Source organism: Onthophagus taurus, unplaced genomic scaffold, assembly GCF_036711975.1.
Source record: "Onthophagus taurus isolate NC unplaced genomic scaffold, IU_Otau_3.0 ScKx7SY_15, whole genome shotgun sequence".
Lineage (NCBI taxonomy): Eukaryota > Metazoa > Arthropoda > Insecta > Coleoptera > Scarabaeidae > Onthophagus > Onthophagus taurus.
In genome coordinates, this window is record NW_027248940.1 from 2556387 (window position 1) to 2571013 (window position 14627).

The following is a 14627-nucleotide window of genomic DNA, read 5'->3' on the forward strand; positions in this document are numbered from 1 at the left end:
TGGTTTTATCTACACCGAACACGCTTTGATTATTTAAACAAAACTATTCGTAATAATTCTCGAATTTAAATTTAATTTTTGACCAAATATAAGTTGGTAACGCTCAACTTGGTGCTTTCATGCAAAATTACGATAAAAAAACATTTATTTTTTGTCAACATTAAGGTTAACCGCTTATAATTTAGTTTTTGCTCTTATTTGGTGTATAAAACAGGAAAAGGTCCGATAAAATATTTCAAAACGGAAACGAAACCGCACACACAACAACCGCTGAAGTTCTTATCTCTTCTAGCCACAAAACATGCAGTTTAACGCTCTCGTTGTGCGTTTTAAAACTTCTTTTCTATTCACAATTTTAATTTTAAAACAATTTAATCCAGCCGTTTTGAGCGCTCAAAATCGACTAAATATGTTACGCTTAGTTAATACACATGGTGTTGAGTTTAAACGATGTAAAAAAGGGTTAAAAAAATAAATAAGCTTACATACGAGCGATCCTACATCTGGATGAAACGAATAACTTTGAGGACTTGAAGAAACATTTTTAAATTTTTTGCTACATCTTCGAAAAAAAAATTTTTGTGCGAAATTAAAATGATGCGATCAAGTGATATAATATATCATATCACTTTTAGCTTTAATTTGGTATAAAAATCACTATATTTCTTAAAGTTATACTTAAGTTATTTCTTAATTAAAGTAAATTAAAAAAATCATGAAAAATCGATTATATTTTTAATTAATTCTTGAATTTATTTCAATTTTTACTGTTTTTGTAATCTTTAAAAATTGGTGAAAAATCGCTTTCTTTTTTGAAACTCCATGAAACTATCTTAACTAATAAAAGAAAGCGTCATCTTTTTAATAAATAAAACTGTTTTTAAATATCTCGATTAGTTACTAAGAAAAACATTTTTAACTTGACCCAATTCTTTTGATATTTAGTTTTTACTCAATAATTAAAAAAATCCGTGAAAAATGAATTATTTCGAAAATCTTTTTGGATGTTTTACCGCAAATAAAGAAAAGAATGTAGTTTCTAGTGGTAAAATCCGCATTAAGGAAGCTTATATAGATCTTGAGATAATAACTTTTCAGTTTATTTCAATTTTTATTGTCTGCGAAAAATTCTCTCTTCAGAGAGACTAATGTTTTATGTTAGTTTGGTTCATTAGTAATAATTTATATACAAAACATTTCTCTCCATCGCCTTTTGTTTATGAGTTATAATCGATTTAGTTGCGAAAATCATCAATTCTTGACATTTCGGTGATTTACACTTCTTAATCAAAAATTGATTATAACCAAGGTGTATCTGATGATGTTTTATGTTAGCTTGATTCATTACAAACAATTTATATGTAAAACATTTCCCTCCTTCACCTTTAGATTATGAGTTACGATCGATTTAGTTGTGAAAATCATTAATATTTGACATTTCGGTGATTTACACTTCTTAATCAAAAATTGATTACAATAAAATGGGATCTGGTTATGTTTCATGTTAGTTGGGTTCATTATAAACAATTCACATGCAAAACATTTCTCTCCATCTCCATTAGTTTCTGCGATAGAATCGATTTAGCTACGAAAATTATCAATTCTTGACATTTCGGTGATTTACACTTCCTAATCAAAAATTAATTACAACTAAGCTAGGTCTGGTTATTTTTTATGTTAGTTTGGTTCATTAGTAACAATTTATATGCAAAACATTTGTCTCCATCGCCTTTTGTTTATAAGTTACGATCCATTTAGTTGCGAAAATCATCAATTTTTGAGATTTCGGTGATTTACACCTCTTAAACAAAAATTGATTACAATTAAGTGAGATCTGGGTTTGTTTTATGTTAGTTCGGTTCATTATAAATAATCTATATGTAAAACATTTTTCTCCATCGCCTTTAGTTTATGAGTTACAATCGATTTAGTTGCGAAAATCATCAATTTTCAACATTTCAGTGATTTACACTTCTTAATCAAAAATTGATTATAACCAAGGTGTATCTGGTGATATTTCATGTTAGCTTGATTTATTACAAACAATTTATATGTAAAACATTTCCCTCGTTCACCTTTAGTTTATGAGTTACGATCGATTTAGTTGCAAAAATCATTAATATTTATCATTTCGGTGATTTACACTTCTTAATCAAAAATTGATTACAATAAAGTGGGATCTGGTTATGTTTTATGTTAGTTGGGTTCATTATAAACAATTTATACACAAAACATTCCTCTCCATCTCCATTAGTTTCTGCGATAGGATCGATTTAGCTACGAAAATTATCAATTCTTGACATTTCGGTGATTTACACTTCCTAATCAAAAATTGATTACAACTAAGCTGGGTCTGGTTATTTTTTATGTTAGTTTGGTTCATTAGTAACAATCTATATACAAAACATTTGTCTCCATCGCCTTTTGTTTATGAGTTACGATCCATTTAGTTGCGAAAATCATCAATTTTTGAGATTTCGGTGATTTACATCTCTTAAACAAAAATTGATTACAATTAAGTGGGATCTGGTTTTGTTTTATGTTAGCTTGATTCATTACAAACAATTTATATGTAAAACATTTCCCTCCTTCACCTTTAGTTTATGAGTTACGATCGATTTAGTTACGAAAATCATTAATATTTGACATTTTGGTGATTTACACTTCTTAATCAAAAATTGATTATAACCAAGGTGGATCTGATGATGTTTTATGTTAGCTTGATTCATTACAAACAATTTATATGCAAAACATTTCCCTCCTTCACCTTTAATTTATGAGTTACGATCGATTTAGTTGCGAAAATCATTAATATTTGACATTTCGGTGATTTACACTTCTTCATCAAAAATTGATTACAATAAAGTGGGATCTGGTTATGTTTTATGTTAGTTGGGTTCATTATAAACAATTTTTATGCACAACATTTTTCTCCATCGCCTTTAGTTTCTGATTTACGATCGATTTAGTTGCGAATATCATCAATTTTTGACATTTCGGTGATTTACAGTTCTTAATCAAAAATTGATTATAATTAAGCTGGATCTGGTTATGTTTTATGTTAGTTGGGTTCATTATAAACAATCTATATGCAAAGCATTTTTCTCCATCGTCTTTAATTTACGAGTTACAATCGATTTAGTTACGAAAATCATCAATTCTTGACATTTCGGTGATTTACACTTCTTAATCAAAAATTGATTACCATCAAGTTGAATATGGATATGTTTTATGTTGTTGGGTTCATTATAAACAATTTATAAGCAATACATTCTTTTCCAGTGCCTCCAGTTTCTGAGTTACTATCGATGTAGTTACGAAGATCATCAATTCTTGATCAATTCTTGGATCTGGGTATGTTCTATGTTAGTGGGGTTCACTATAAACTATTTATATGCAAAATATTTCTCTCCATCGCCTTTAGTTTCTGAGTTACCATCGATTTAATTGCGAAAACTATCAACTTTTGACATTTCAGTGATTTATACTTCTAAATCAAAAGTTGATTACAATTAAGCTGGGTCTGGTTATGTTTTATGTTAGTTTGGTTCATTATAAACAATTTATATGCAAAACATTTTTCTTCATCGCCTTTGGTTTCTGATTTACGATAGATTTAGTTGTGCAAATCATCAATTTTTGACATATCGGTGATTTACACATTTTAATCAAAAATTTATTACTATCAAGTTGAATCTGGTTATGTTTTATGTTAGCTTAGTTCAATATAAACAATTTATGTGCATAACATTTCTCTCCATCGCCTTTATTTTCTGATTAACGATAAATGCAGTTGCAAAAATCATTTTTGACATTTCGGTGATTTACACTTCTCAATCAAAAATTGATTACAACTAAGCTGGATCTGGTTATGTTTTATGTTAGTTGGGTTCATTATCAACAATTTATATGCAACACATTTTTCTTCATCGCCTTTAGTTTCTGAGTTACGATCGATTTAGTTGCGAAAACTATCAACTTTTGACATTTCAGTGATTTACACTTCTTAATCAAAAGTTGATTACAACTAAGCTGGGTCTGGTTATGTTTTATGTTAGTTGGGTTCATTATAAACAATCTATATGCGAAGCATTTTTCTTCATCGCCTTTGGTTTTGATTTACGATAGATTTAGTTGTGAAAATCATCAATTTTTGACATATCGGTGATTTCCACGTTTTAATCAAAAATTTATTACTATCAAGTAGAATCTGGTTATGTTTTATGTTAGCTTGGTTCAATATAAACAATTTATATGTATAACATTTCTCTTTATCGCCTTTACATTCTGATTTACAATCAAAAATTGATTATTTTTGATTAAGAAGTGATTTACACTTCTTAATCAAAAATTGATTACAACTCAGCTGGATCTAGTTATGTTTTATGTTAGTTTGGTTCATTATAAACAATTTATATGCAAAACATTTTTCTCCATCGCCTTTGGTTTCAGAGTACGATCCATTTATGTAGTTGCGAAAATCATCAATTTTTGACATTTTAGTGATTTACACTTCTTAATCAAAAATTGATTACGACTAAGGTGGATCTCGTTATGTTTTATGTTACTTTGGTTCATTAGTAATAATTTATATGCAAAACATTTCTGTCCAACGCCTTTAGTTTCCGAGTTACGATCGATTTAGTTGCAAAAATCATCAATTCTCGACATTTCGGTGATTTACACTTCTTAATCAAAAATTTATTACAACCAAGCTGTATCTGGTTATGGTTGTTGTTGGTTGAGTTTATTATTATAAATAATTTACATATAAAATACTTCTCTCCATCGCCTTTAGTATCTGAGTTACTTTCGATATAGTTGCGAAAATCATCAATTCTTGATATTTCGGTGATTTACAATTTTTAATCAAAAATTGATTACAAGTACGCTGGGACTGGTTATGTTTTGTGTTAGTTTGGTTCATTAGTAACAATTTATATTCGTCGCACTTCTCTCCATCGCCGTTAATTTCAGAGTTACGATCGATTTAGTTGCGAATATCATCAATTCTTGACATTTCAGTGATTTACACTTCTTAATCAAAAATTGATTACAAGTACGCTGGGACTGGTTATGTTTTGTGTTAGTTTGGTTCATTAGTAACAATTTATATTCGTCGCACTTCTCTCCATCGCCGTTAATTTCAGAGTTACGATCGATTTAGTTGCTAATATCATCAATTTTTGACATTTCGATAATTTACACTTCTTAATCAAAATTTTATTACAACCGAGCTGGTTCTGGTTATGTTTTATGTTAGTTGGTTTCATTATAAACAATTCATATGCAAAACATTTCTCTCCATCGCCATTAGTTTCAGAGTTGCGATCCATTTAGTTGCAAAAATCACCAATCTTTGACATTTCGGTGATTTACACTTCTTAAGCAAAAATTGATTACAACTAAGCTGGGTCTGGTTATCTATTATGTTAGCTTGGTTCATTATTAACAATTTACATGCAAAACATTTCTGTCCAACGCCTTTAGTTTCTGAGTTACGATCGATTTAGTTCTAAAAATCATCTATTCTTGACATTTCGGTGATTTACGCTTCTTCATCAAAAATTGATTACAATTAAGTGGGATTTGGTTATGTTTTATGTTAGTTAGATTCATTTTAAACAATTTACATGCAAAATTTGTCTCCATCGTCTTTAGCTTCTGAGTTACGATCGATTTAGTTGCGAAAATCATTAATATTTGACATTTTGTTGATTTACACTTCTTAATCAAAAATTGATTATAACCAAGGTAGATCTGGTGATATTTTATGTTAGCTTGGTTCATTACAAACAATTTATATGTGAAACATTTCCCTCCTGTACCTTTAGTCTATGAGTTACGGTCAATAATTTAAATCAATAATATGTGACATTTCGGTGATTTACACTTCTTAACCAAAAATTGATTATAAGTAAGCTGGATCTGGTTATGTTTTATGTTAGTTGGGTTCATTATAAACAATTTATATGCAAAACATTTTACTCCATTGCCTTTAGTTTATGAGTTACGATGGATTTAGTAATAAAAATCATCAATGCTAGACATTTCGGTGATTTACACCACTTAATCAAAAATTGATTACAATTAAGCTACATCTGGTTATGTTTTATGTTAGTTAGGTTCATTATTAACAATTTACATGCAAAATATTTGTCTCCATCGCCTTTAGTTTATGAGTTACGATCGATTTAGTTGCGAAAATCTTCAATTTTTGATATTTCGGTGATTTACACTTCTTAATCAAAAATTGATTATAATCAAGCTGGATCTGGTTATGTCTTATGATACTTTGATTCATTACAAACAATTTATATGCAAAACATTTGTCTCCATCGCCTTTAGTTTATGAGTTACGATCGATTTAGTTGCGAAAATCTTCAATTTTTGACATTTCGGTGATTTACATTTCTTAATCAAAAATTGATTACAACCAAGCTGGATCTGGTTATGTTTTATGTTACTTAGGTTCATTATAAACAATTTATATCCAAAAAACTTCTCTCCATCGCCTTTAGTTTATGAGTTACGATTGATTTAGTTGCGAAAATCATCAATTTTTGACATTTCGGTGATTTACACTTCTTAGTCAAAAATTGATTACAACTAAGCTGGATGTGGTTATGTTTTATGTTACTTAGGTTCATTATAAACAATTTATATCCAAAAAACTTCTCTCCATCGCCTTTAGTTTATGAGTTACGATTGATTTAGTTGCGAAAATCATCAATTTTTGACATTTCGGTGATTTACACTTCTTAGTCAAAAATTGATTACAACTAAGCTGGATGTGGTTATGTTTTATGTTACTTAGGTTCATTATAAACAATTTATATCCAAAAAACTTCTCTCCATCGCCTTTAGTTTATGAGTTACGATCGATTTAGTTGCGAAAATCATCAATTTTTGACATTTCGGTGATTTACACTTCTTAGTCAAAAATTGATTACAACTAAGCTGGATGTGGTTATGTTTTATGTTACTTAGGTTCATTATAAACAATTTATATCCAAAAAACTTCTCTCCATCGCCTTTAGTTTATGAGTTACGATTGATTTAGTTGCGAAAATCATCAATTTTTGACATTTCGGTGATTTACACTTCTTAGTCAAAAATTGATTACAACTAAGCTGGATGTGGTTATGTTTTATGTTACTTAGGTTCATTATAAACAATTTATATCCAAAAAACTTCTCTCCATCGCCTTTAGTTTATGAGTTACGATTGATTTAGTTGCGAAAATCATCAATTTTTGACATTTCGGTGATTTACACTTCTTAGTCAAAAATTGATTACAACTAAGCTGGATGTGGTTATGTTTTATGTTACTTAGGTTCATTATAAACAATTTATATCCAAAAAACTTCTCTCCATCGCCTTTAGTTTATGAGTTACGATCGATTTAGTTGCGAAAATCATCAATTTTTGACATTTCGGTGATTTACACTTCTTAATCGAAAATTAATTACAACTAAGCTGGGTCTGGTTATCTATTATTTTAGCTTGGTTCATTATTAACAATTTACATGCAAAACATTTGTCTCCATCGCCTTTAGCTTCTAAGTTACGATCGATCTAGTTGCAAAAATTACCAATCTTTGACATTTCGGTGATTTACACTTCTTAATCAAAAATTGATTATAACCAAGGTAGATCTGGTGATGTTTTATGTTAGCTTGGTTCATTACAAACAATTTATATGTGAAACATTTCCCTCCTTCACCTTTAGTTTATGAGTTACGATCGATTTAATTGCGAAAATCAATAATATTTGACATTTTGGTGATTTACACTTCTTAATCAAAAATTGATTATAAGTAAGCTGGATCTGGTTATGTTTTATGTTAGTTGGTTTCATTATAAACAATTTATATGCAAAACATTTCTCTCCATCGCCGTTAGTTTCAGAGTTGCGATCCATTTAGTTGCATAAATCACCAATCTTTGACATTTCGGTGATTTACACTTCTTAAACAAAAATTGATTACAACTAAGCTGGGTCTGGTTATCTATTATGTTAGCTTGGTTCATTATTAACAATTTACCTGCAAAACATTTGTCTCCATCGTTTTTAGCTTCAGAGTTACGATCGATCTAGTTGCGAAAATCATTAATATTTGACATTTCAGTGATTTACACTTCTTAATCAAAAATTGATTATAATCAAGGTAGATCTGGTGATATTTTATGTTAGCTTGGTTCATTACAAACAATTTATATGTGAAACATTTCCCTCCTACACCTTTAGTTTATGAGTTACGATCGATTTAGTTGCGAAAATCAATAATATTTGACATTTCGGTGATTTACATATCTTGATCAAAAATTGATTATAAGTAAGCTGGATCTGGTTATGTTTTATGTTAGTTGGGTTCATTATAAACAATTTACATGCAAAACATTTTACTCCATTGCCTTTAGTTTATGAGTTACGATCGATTTAGTAGTAAAAATCATGATTTCTTGACATTTCGGTGATTTACGCTTCTTAATAAAAAATTGATTACAACTAAGCTGGGTCCGGTTATCTATTATGCTAGCTTGGTTCATTATTAACAATTTACATGCAAAATATTTGTCTCCATCGCCTTTAGCTTCTGAGTTACGATCGATCTAGTTGCGAAAATCATTAATATTTGACATTTCAGTGATTTACACTTCTTAATCAAAAATTGATTATAACCAAGGTAGATCTGGTGATGTTTTATGTTAGCTTGGTTCATTACAAACAATTTATATGTATAACATTTCCCTCCTTCGCCTTTAGTTTATGAGTTACGATCGATTTAATTGCGAAAATCAATATTTGACATTTTGGTGATTTACACTTCTTAATCAAAAATTGATTATAAGTAAGCTGGATCTGATTATGTTTTATGTTAGTTGGGTTCATTATAAACAATTTATATGCAAAACATTTCTCTCCATCGCCGTTAGTTTCAGAGTTGCGATCCATTTAGTTACAAAAATCACCAATCTTTGACATTTCGGTGATTTACAATTCTTAATCAAAAATTGATTACAACTAAGCTGGGTCTGGTTATCTATTATGTTAGCTTGGTTCATTATTAACAATTTACCTGCAAAACATTTGTCTCCATCGTTTTTAGCTTCTGAGTTACGATCGATCTAGTTGCGAAAATCATTAATATTTGACATTTCAGTGATTTACACTTCTTAATCAAAAATTGATTATAACCAAGGTAGATCTGGTGATATTTTATGTTAGCTTGGTTCATTACAAACAATTTATATGTGAAACATTTCCCTCCTTCGCCTTTAGTTTATGAGTTACGATCGATTTAATTGCGAAAATCAATAATATTTGACATTTTGGTGATTTACACGTCTTAATCAAAAATTGATTATAAGTAAGCTGAATCTGGTTATGTTTTATGTTAGTTGGGTTCATTATAAACAATTTATATGCAAAACATTTCTCTCCATCGTCTTTAGTTTCAGAGTTGCGATCCATGTGGTTGCAAAAATCACCAATCTTTGACATTTCGGTGATTTACACTTCTTAATCAAAAATTGATTACAACTAAGCCGCTCGAAAACCAGTTTATTGAAAGTGTACTTACAGTTAACTAAATTACTTAAATCATTAATTAAAAATTGGTGATACGGAGAAGTCGCTATATTCCGGAAGCCAGGGAGAAAATGATAGGGGTACCAGAAAACGTGGACGCCCTAAAAATTCTAACACGACCCGAATGAAAATGGACGCAAAAACAACGCTGAGAAAGACAAGACGAGAACAATTAATGAAAACAGGTACGCCGAGAACTCTCTTTTCCGATATTCAAAACACACAACGAAATACAGACACATACATAGTAATATATGTACTTTTAATAACAAAGAGACTTTAATCTATAATTATATCCAACAGAAAGACATAGAACGGACACAAAATAGACAATACAAGAGGTGGATCACTGATACTTGCTAAACCAGCTGTTAACATAAAGAATGACATTTTCACAAAAGCAACCCTTTATGAATAGTACCATAATAGTAGGGGATTTCAACTTAAATCCGTCCAAGAAAAAACCAATGCAATCTTTTCTCTCCAACTCGAACTTTGTAAGACATAAAACAAGCCCCACATTTATCATAAGTACCAGCTAGTAAAGCTAAAATACAAATTCAAAAAAAGTTGAGAGTGATGAAGATTGCAGTACAAATAACGATATGGAAGCACGTCGCAATGTTAGTCTCGTGTTGGTCAAAGAAAATGCAGAAATTGATGAATTGCTAGCTTGTTCGATATGATTATAATTACATCGAATTGTAGAAACGATTCGATCTCCAATTATGTTGTAACTACCCATTGCCGATTTTTTATAAAACATACACATAAAATCTAAACATTTAGCAACTTTTTTGACAAGCGAAATGGAGAAAAATATACAAGAAGTAGGCGATTATCGTTTTTCTTGCGTATTCTTGTATATTTCATTAAATGTCTATAAAGACAAGGTGTTTTTTTTTTATTAAATACTTAGTTTTTGAAATACAAAAGATCCTCTCCAGATCTTAGCAGTTGATGCAATAACATTAAAGAAAACTACCTTAATTAGCATGACCTTGCGCTATTGAACACTAGAGGGCGACACGTCATATCGATTCAATTTCAACAAAAAGCACCAATTTTAAAACAATCTTTTTTATTTAATTAATAATTATTTAATGCACAATTACATTTTAGATGATTCACCAAATTGAAATAGAATTAAAGCTTTAAATTAAAGTTTTAACCTCAACAACCAATCATAACCTGCCAAGTTTTGTTTACCTGTCACTTAACCTTTCAAAACCGTCAAATTAACCCAAAAAACATCGGAAGCAACCACAAAAATGAGTATCCTCCCATATTTATTATTAATATTACTCGAAATACACTCATCGAAAGCCTGCAAAGGTTGCTTATCAATCGACGAATACAACATCGACAAAATCATTCCCAAATTTAAAGCATCTCTAATCAAATTCGATATTGCTTATCCCTACGGAGATAAGCACGATGAATTCGTGAAATTCGCCGATGAAGTAACAAAAGTAAAGGAATTAATCGTTGGGGAAGTGGGAGTAAAAGATTATGGAGATAAATCAAATTTTGAATTGGCCAAAACGTACGGGATCAACACCAAGGAGGATCTCCCCAAAGTTAAGTTGTTTTTGGGTGATTTAAACGAAGAACCGATCCCGTTTATTAACGAATTCACCGTGGAGAATTTCAGGGATTTCGTACGAGATAACACAAATTTGTATTTGGGGTTATCCGGTTGTGTGGAAACTTTTGATAAATTAGCCAAAGAATTTATGTTGAGCCAAGATAAAAATAATAAATATAATCAAGTTTTAGAGGTAGCCGAAAGTGTTGTGGGGAAAGAAAAGGTTTCTGCAAAGATTTATTTGCAATTTATGAAGAAGGTTATTGATAATGGAGTTGGGTTCGTTCAACAAGAACAGTTGAGGTTAAATAAGATTATTAAGGAAGGGAAGATTAATAGTAAGAAGAAAGAGGAGTTGGGGGAGAGATTAAACGTTTTGCATTCGTTTAAATTAGCTAAAGATGAACTTTAGAGGTTAAAACTTCTTTGACACATTCCAATTTTGATGTTCCTTTTTATTCTGTTTAAGTTTTTTTGTTGTGTGTAGTTTTTTGGGATTAAATAAAATGATTTTTAATATTTGATTATATTATCATTTTATAATAACCCTTTATAACTTATATTTTAGTTCATATAATTCACAATTTGGAGCTAACTTAGCTAGTTTTAAGATTATTATCCTTAGAAAATGGCTTTGTTATTTAATATGAAGAGGTTTATTCAAAGAGGAGATGTAAAAACAAGCTTATGGTAGCAAAAATTACAAAATATCAGAAATCTGATCATTAATAGCAACAGCAGTACTTGTTTTATCTTTGCTACCAATATGTGGTACTAGTTAAATAAATAAAATGCTGTTCTAACTCAATAATGAGTGATGAAAATGGTATCCTTTTCCAAGGATAGTAGAATCTAACAGGACTGCTACATCCATTGTTGTGACAACCTGCCCGCACACTACGTCATACCATTTTCCACGCCCAGCTGTTGTTATGGTCTATGTTTGCTGTGTATTATTAGAGGTTATATCCTAGACGTATTCATTATATTTTTGAAGTTTTATGTTTTTAGACGTATTAATGTCTATCATATAACCTCTAAAAACACAGAGAGTTACCAGGCGTGGCAAATAGTGTGACGTAGAGTGCGGGCAACCAACCCGTAGTGGACTACAAAAATACAATGGATGTAGCAGTCCTGTTAGATTCTACTGTCCTTGATCCTTTTCATAGTTCCTAGCAAGTAACAATAAATAAACATACTGTATAAGGTTATCCAACTCCATAATATATGAACGTATCCCCCCGCAAAAGCCTTGCTGTGACGTCATTGGAAGAACTGTCATTTCTATGTTTTTATTTATACAGTGTATTTCACTTAAGAAGTAATATACAAAAATATAAAAAAAGATATAAAATAAAAAACTATTAAAATATAAAGCGAAATATTAACGGTTAAAATTTTATTATTTTTAGGTTATCCAACTTGACTCGGTTACCATGGTGATTAAGATCCAAATATTACAGTTGCTTGTCAAAATTGACGTTGAATTGAAGTTTTTTTTATTAAAAACTCATAATTAATTGGATTTAAAGGTTTGTTTTTAACTCAAAATGGGTAAATGGATGAAATTATAAGCAAGGTAAGTGGATTAAATCAAAAAAAAATTTTTAAATCAATTAAAATCTACAAGAATTTAGGGTTAAATAACAATTAAACCTAGAACTAACACTAGAACTAGAAAGTTTTAGGTTTAACCTGGCGTCTTAGACAAAAACACAGAAAAAGCTTTCAGTTGTCAATGTCAACCTTAATTTTATTATTATATTCGTAATCTTCATAAAATAACCTTTAAAGTGAGTCCAAACTTGACGCATTTATCTCAAAAAACCAAAAAGTTCGAACTTTCAACTTTTAATTTTGACATATTTGTCAACTTCATAAAATGTCCTTTAAAATGAGTCCAAACTCGACATATTTAACTTTAATATTAATACAAATACAATCACTTCCGGTTTGAAACGTCAACGTCAATTTTGACATATTTGCCATCTTCATTAAAAAACCTTTAAAATGAGTCCAAAGATGACGCACTTATCTCAAAAAACAAAAAAGTTTGAATAAAAAACGTTAAACCCGAAGTTAGCAACAATGAAGATAGCAATTTAATTATTAAATATTAATACCAACCTTAATTTTTAATTTTTTTTTATTGCATTTTTGTTTTAGTGATAAATTTTAAGACATTTTATAAAAATTAAGAATTTGTCAAAATGACATTGATATTTCAAACCGGAAGTCGCTTATATCTCGACTAATATTGGAATTAAACGTATCATGTTTAGGCTCATTTTAAAGAATTTTTCACGACAATTACAAATATGTCAACATTGACGTTGACACTTCTAACCGGAAGTTGACCATAACTTCATTAATATTGAAGATAAATATGTCGTGTTTGTACTCATTTTAAAGGATTTTTAATGAAGATTACAAATATGTCAAAATTGAGGTTGACATTTTAAATCTTAAGTTAGTTATCATCAGAGCCCGGACAGTTTAGGAAAATTATCCTAAAACGCCTCCCACTCCAGTCTCAATATTCAATCGAAGCGTGCGAAGTTGTCGGATACGTCATACCTTATGTCACGAAATAAATTTAATTATAAATTAATTTATTAATTATAAATTTAATAAAACCAAAAATGAATAATTCAGTGCGTATTTTTATATTATTTTTATTAATTCATTAATTAATGTTGCACTGCAAGTTCTTCGCTAAGGTACGCTCATCCCTTTTCGAACTTCAATTTTGAAGAGTAACTTAAAAGATGTCAAAAGCGACAACAACGTACTTACGTCGTTGTCATGGAATTCGTTTCGTGTAGAGGGGCGCACTTTTCCTAAACTGTCCGGGCTCTGGTTATCATATAATAGACAAATGGACAACTTCATGGTTTTCTTTTATGATGTATTCTTTGTTAAAAAAACCTTTAAAATGAGTCCAAACACGAGGCACTTATCTCAAAAAACAAAAAAGTTTGAATAAAAAAACGTTAAACCGGAAGTTAGCAACAATGAAGATGGCAATTTAATTATTAAATATTAATACCAACCTTAATTTTTAATTTTTTTTTATTGTATTTTTGTTTTAGTGATAAATTTTAAGACATTTTCTAAAAATTAAGAATTTGTCAAAATGACATTTGAAACCGGAAGTTGTTTATATCTCGATTAATATTGGAATTAAACGGATCATGTTTGGGCTCATTTTAAAGGATTTTTCACGACAATTACAAATATGTCAACATTAACGTTGACATTTCTAACCGGAAGTTGACCATAACTTCATTAATATTGAAGATAAATATGTCGTGTTTGTACTCATTTTAAAGGATTTTTAATGAAGATTACAAATATGTCAAAATTGAGGTTGACATTTTAAATCTGAAGTTAGTTATCATATAATAGACAAATGGACAACTTCATGGTGTTCTTTCATTA

At 29.7% G+C, this 14627-nt stretch overlaps 1 protein-coding gene across 1 annotated transcript; it reads left to right on the forward strand.

The window, feature by feature from the left end:
* Nucleotides 1-10782: 10782 nt before the first annotated feature.
* LOC111422655 (endoplasmic reticulum protein 29-like protein wbl) lies at nt 10783-11705 on the forward strand. Its single transcript, XM_023055873.2, has one exon. It carries the CDS (start codon nt 10867-10869, stop codon nt 11593-11595), a length of 729 nt encoding a protein of 242 aa, XP_022911641.2. The 5' UTR covers nt 10783-10866; the 3' UTR covers nt 11596-11705.
* Nucleotides 11706-14627: the final 2922 nt, after the last annotated feature.